Source organism: Penaeus vannamei, chromosome 19 (genome assembly GCF_042767895.1).
Source record: "Penaeus vannamei isolate JL-2024 chromosome 19, ASM4276789v1, whole genome shotgun sequence".
NCBI classification, from domain to species: Eukaryota; Metazoa; Arthropoda; class Malacostraca; order Decapoda; family Penaeidae; genus Penaeus; species Penaeus vannamei.
The window spans coordinates 37,596,702-37,601,701 of record NC_091567.1 but is presented as its reverse complement, the minus strand read 5'-3'; the positions used below and the strand labels follow the sequence as shown (position 1 = coordinate 37,601,701).

Here is a 5,000-nt window from a genome sequence, read left to right as displayed (position 1 = left end):
GCTATCGCATAAGCCTGGCATCTGTCGCGATATATGAGTTGGGGCGGGATGCGAATTCCCCTTAATATGCCGGAAATTGTGGACCTGATCGCCAGGTACTGTTAACTCGTATCATGCGCGCACACACACAGACATATATATATGTGTGTGTAAATATATGCGTGTGTGTGTGTGTGTGTGTGTGTGTGTGTGTGTGTGTGTGTGTGTGTGTGTGTGTGTGTGTGTGTGTGTGTTTTGAAAATGTTGATTCAGTCCGTAGATTTATTTCCGAATCTGCAAAGGCAGTTGTGGAACGCATATCCCGAAGGCTTGACGTGAAATGATAGCCAAAGCAATGTGATAAATGATGTCCGCCTTTGATGTATAGCCAGACCAAGAAGAGAACGAATAAAAGACATAGACAAGAAAAAAAAATGAGAAGAAGATTCAGCGTGTGAAATTCCCCCCTCTGGAAAAATGAAAATAAAAAAAATCTCGACAGGAAGATACATAATTCGATGGCTTGTGGACGAATTCTATCTCCCCGCCACACGTCTGATGGCGGACGGTAGAAGAAAACAAAGGAAGTGTTTATGTTCGTGTTGTCCTCTTTCGGGTGTATTTAAGTGCAGTTCTCGGTGACGGTGCTAGGACTTCGATCTGTGACCCTGGGTGACCTTCTCTCGGCACCTCGCTAGCTTCTCGGATGACCAAAGGGAAATTGAGGACTGAGTGGGAATGCATATTTCTGTATATATATTTGTATATTTTTATGCATGAATATTTATGTGTACAGATTGCTGTGTACATATTTTGAGTGCATATTCCTGTGTGCATATTAGTGTGCACATATTACGTATACATATCTGTATACATGTTTGTGTACTACTTCTGTATGCATATATCTGTTTACATATTTCTGCATACATATTTCTGTGCATACATTTCTGCATACATATCTCTGTGTATGTATATATGTGTACATATTTATGCATACTTCTGTATACATTTTGCATACATATTTCAATGTACACATTTCTGTATACATTCTTCTGTATACATATTTGTATACTTATTCCTGTATGAATATGTTTATACATGAATGGAAAAACACTCTACCGTGTTGATACTATGGTAGAAAAACCCACAATGTACAAACTAGATAAATCTAGTTTGTGCACTGTGGGTTTTTCTACCATTTCTTTATATGTATTTCTGTACACGGCCGAAAGGGAGAGCTCGACGATGCCTTTTAGGAAAATCACGGTCTTTTAGGTTTTCCTTTTGTCCTTTGGTCAGCCTCCTTCTCTTCCCTTCCTTCCTGGCGCTCCGTCGTTCAGGAAACGAGGGAGAGGGAGAGGGAGAGTCCAGCGCAGGTCAGAACGCCTCGGATGTCCTCTTCGGCAGCCCGTGATGGAAAAGGCGGCCTCCCTCCCACGCGGACAGACAGACACTCTCGGTTCCACGTGGAGAGGGTTTGGTTCGGAGGTCTTGGGGGGAGGGAAGGGGGCGGGGCTTAAAGTGGTTCGCGAGGCCTGTTTCGGGAGACACGCCTTCTTTGGGGGGGGGGGGGGTCGTGGAGGGCGAGATTCGAGCCGTGGGATGGGAAGGGAGGGGAAAGAGGAAGGAGAGAGGGAAAAGATGATGAGGAGGAGAGAGAGAAGAGAAGGCGGAAGAAAAGGAAAATAAGAAGGAGAAAGAGAGGGATAAGAAGGAGGAAGAGAGGGAAAAGAGGAGAAACAGAGGGGAAAGAAAAGAAGAAAAGGAGGAGAGAGAAAAGAGGAGTAGAAAGAGAGGGAGGGATGGGACAAGGAGGAATGATAGCGAGGAGAAAGAGAATGAGGAAGAACGCGATAAGGGAGAGGAGACAGAAAGAGAAAGGAGGAGGAATGGGAAAAGAGGAAGGATGGTACGAGAAAGAAAAAGGAGAAGGAGGAATGGGACAAAGAAGAAAGAGGGCAAGAGAAAGAAAGAAAGTTGAGGAGGAATAGGACAAAGAGGAAAAATAGCGAGAAAGAAAGAGGAGAATTGGGACAAAGAAGAAAGAGGACAAGAGAAAGACAGAGAGATAAGATGGAAAGAGAGAGAATGAGGAGGAGGAGGAGGAGGAGGAATAAGACAAAGAGGAAAGATAGGCAGATAAAGGGGAGGGGCCGAGGGAGGGACAGGAGGGAGGGAGGGGAGGGGGGAGGGGCCGAGGGAGGGAGGGGAGGGGGGTGGGGCCGAGGGAGGGAGGGAGGGGAGGGGGGAGGGGCCGAGGGAGGGAGGGGTGTGTCACACGTGTCCATAAAGGTTGTTTTGAAGCCAATAGCCCGTTTTATCATCTCTGAAGTTGATAAGGAGCCTAGATAAATTTCTACTGTTTGGGAAGAACACCCAGTGTAACAGTGGCAGTGGCAAGGGGATGGCAAGTCACCAACTCTGCTGATTGTTGCCTTCGCTCGTTAACCCCTTTCATTCCGACCGCGTGACCGTTCTTGCAACATTGCCATCCTCAGCACGCAGGGACGTGGCACGATTCCCGAAAGAGGCTGTGTTACGCAAAGGGAATGTCAGTGTGGAAGCGTCGTGGGCATCGCGTTAAGTTTTGGTGCTGAGAGTGCATTCTGCTGAAAACCGAAATATTACGTTACTACTTCATACTGGAAAAGAAAGAAGAAGAAGGAACAAAAAGTGTTAAGCGACGTTAATAAGAACTAATCGGAAGCTCAGTAAAAAAGAAAAAAAAGATAAAAAAAATAAAAATCGTGATAATTTTTTTATTGTATTCTTATTCTTCTCTCCCCCCTCTCTCTATCTCTCTCTCTCTTTCTCTTTGTCTCTCTCTCTCTCTCTCTCTCTCTCTCTCTCTCTCTCTCTCTCTCTCTCTCTCTCTCTCTCTCTCTCTCTCTCTCTCTCTCTCTCTCTCTCTGTCTCTGTCTCTCTCTCTCTCTCTCTCTCTCTCTCTCTCTCTCTCTCTCTCTCTCCCTCCCTCCCTCTCTCTCTCTCTCCCCCTCCCTCCCTCCCTCTCTTTCTCCGCCTACAGAAAATGGCACTGACAGGTAACAGAAACCGAGGCACGTTAAACTCTAGGAAATTCTTGCGTCCCGCCATGATGAAATAGATTTGACGCCTCTCCTTGTGACTGCACAGATCTGAATTCCCACCAGAAAATATTATCTTTATCAGCATACTGGATGGAGAAGTTTTTATCAGCATACTGGATGGAGAAGTAACCCCTGCCAGATATATATATCTTTTAGAAGTGCTTTTTTTTTTAATTGAGATTGCAACGTCCGCGAATTATCTCATTTTGCGATTGGCTGTGCAAAAAAGGGGGCTTCCTCTTCGTCGACATGTTAAGCAAATTATTCAAGAGGAAGTCAGGAAGTTGGAGTAAGTAGGAGAGAGAAATTAAATTTATGTGGTTGTCCTTTTGAGAAATTTGTTATATATATATTTTTATAGGGGGTCGAGTCGGAATTTGGTGTCCGATTTCTCCGGTTTATATTCATGATTATAAGCAATAATAATAGGAATTAGTAGTAGTGTTGTTGTTGTTGTTATTATTATTATTATTATTATTATTATTATTATCATCATCATCATCATCATCATCATCATCATCATCATCATCATCATCATCATCATCATCATCATCATCATCATCATCATCATCATCATCATCATCATCATTATCATTATTATTATTATTATTATTATTATTATTATTATTAATATTATTATAATGATAGTGATGATATCAATGATGATAATAATAACAATAATAATGATAATAATAATAATCATAATAATATTCATTATTTTTTTAGCATCACCACTAGTACATTGTTCCTGCTCAGTAGTAGTATTGCTATTATTATCAACAATAATAAAATCTATGATGACAACTAGAGCGGTATTATCATCACTAATAATATCGCAATATCTATTTGTATTATTATTGGTATTATTGTTATTGGTATATCTTAGTATTATTGTATATTATACTTTTTATTAATTATTTTTATTATTATCATTATTATCATTACTGTTATTATTATTGTTATTATTATTTTATTATTATTATTATTATTACTAGGTATTATTATTATTGTTATTATCATCATTATTATCACCATCATTATCATCATTGTTGATGTTATTGTTATTATTATTATTGTTATTGTTATTGTTATTATCATTATTATAGTTGTCATATCATATATCACCACCACCATCACTATCATCACCACCACCACCATCTTCATCATCACCATCATCATCACCATCATTATCACCATCATCATCATCATCATCACCATTGTCATCACCATCTTCTTCTTCTTCTTCTTCTTCTTCTTCTTCTTCTTCTTCACCACCACCACCTCCACCACAGTGTAGGATCGAAAGGCATTCAACTCCCTTGAGCAGAATCTATAGACGAACGAAACTCGCCTCTCCATCCTCCTTAGAGTCCTATCGGAAAGGAAATTCGGGAACTGCACAAAACAGGGGATCAAATACCATAAAGAGTGTTGAGGAGAGGATCAGGTGTGCGTTCTAATCCCTATTTGGGAGGTAATAATGATCATCTTCTGTCACCGAGAAGGCCTGAGGACAACGAGTTGGTGTTTGTTTTGGGTTTAATTTTATTTGTTTATTTATTTTTCTATTTCTTTAATTTTTTTTGATGATGTCACTTTGGTTATGATGGTCATGGTATCTTGTCGTCCTCGTCATCGATGTCATCACCACTATCATCATTATCATCACCAACATCACCATCATCATCACCACCACCATCATTATCACCAACATCATCATCACCATCATCATTATCACCACCACCATCATCATCATCATCATCATCATCATCATCATCATCATCATCATCATCAACACCATCACCATCATAATCACCATCACCACCATCATCACCATCACCACCACTATCACCACTGCCACCATCATCATCAACATTACCATCAATATCATCATCATCATCATCACCACCATCATCATCATCACCACCATCATCA

The 5,000-nt window shown here is 40.7% G+C and overlaps 1 protein-coding gene across 10 annotated transcripts in view; it reads left to right on the top strand.

Moving 5' to 3' along the window:
- LOC113808654 (high affinity cAMP-specific and IBMX-insensitive 3',5'-cyclic phosphodiesterase 8B) overlaps window positions 1-5,000 on the top strand; it is a 62,654-nt gene that overhangs the window by 27,181 nt on the left and 30,473 nt on the right. The window contains exons 1-2 of one of the 10 annotated variants that reach the window (XM_070134301.1): window positions 2,279-2,569; window positions 3,005-3,354. The exons of 6 other annotated variants lie outside the window; for them this stretch is intronic. In XM_070134301.1, coding sequence (XP_069990402.1) covers window positions 3,315-3,354 — 40 coding nt within the window. In that variant the 5' untranslated portion in view covers window positions 2,279-2,569; window positions 3,005-3,314. Of the gene's footprint in view, window positions 1-2,278; window positions 2,570-3,004; window positions 3,355-5,000 lie in introns of those variants that run through there. 3 more of the 10 variants (XM_070134299.1, XM_070134303.1, XM_070134302.1) reach the window with 3 other exon arrangements.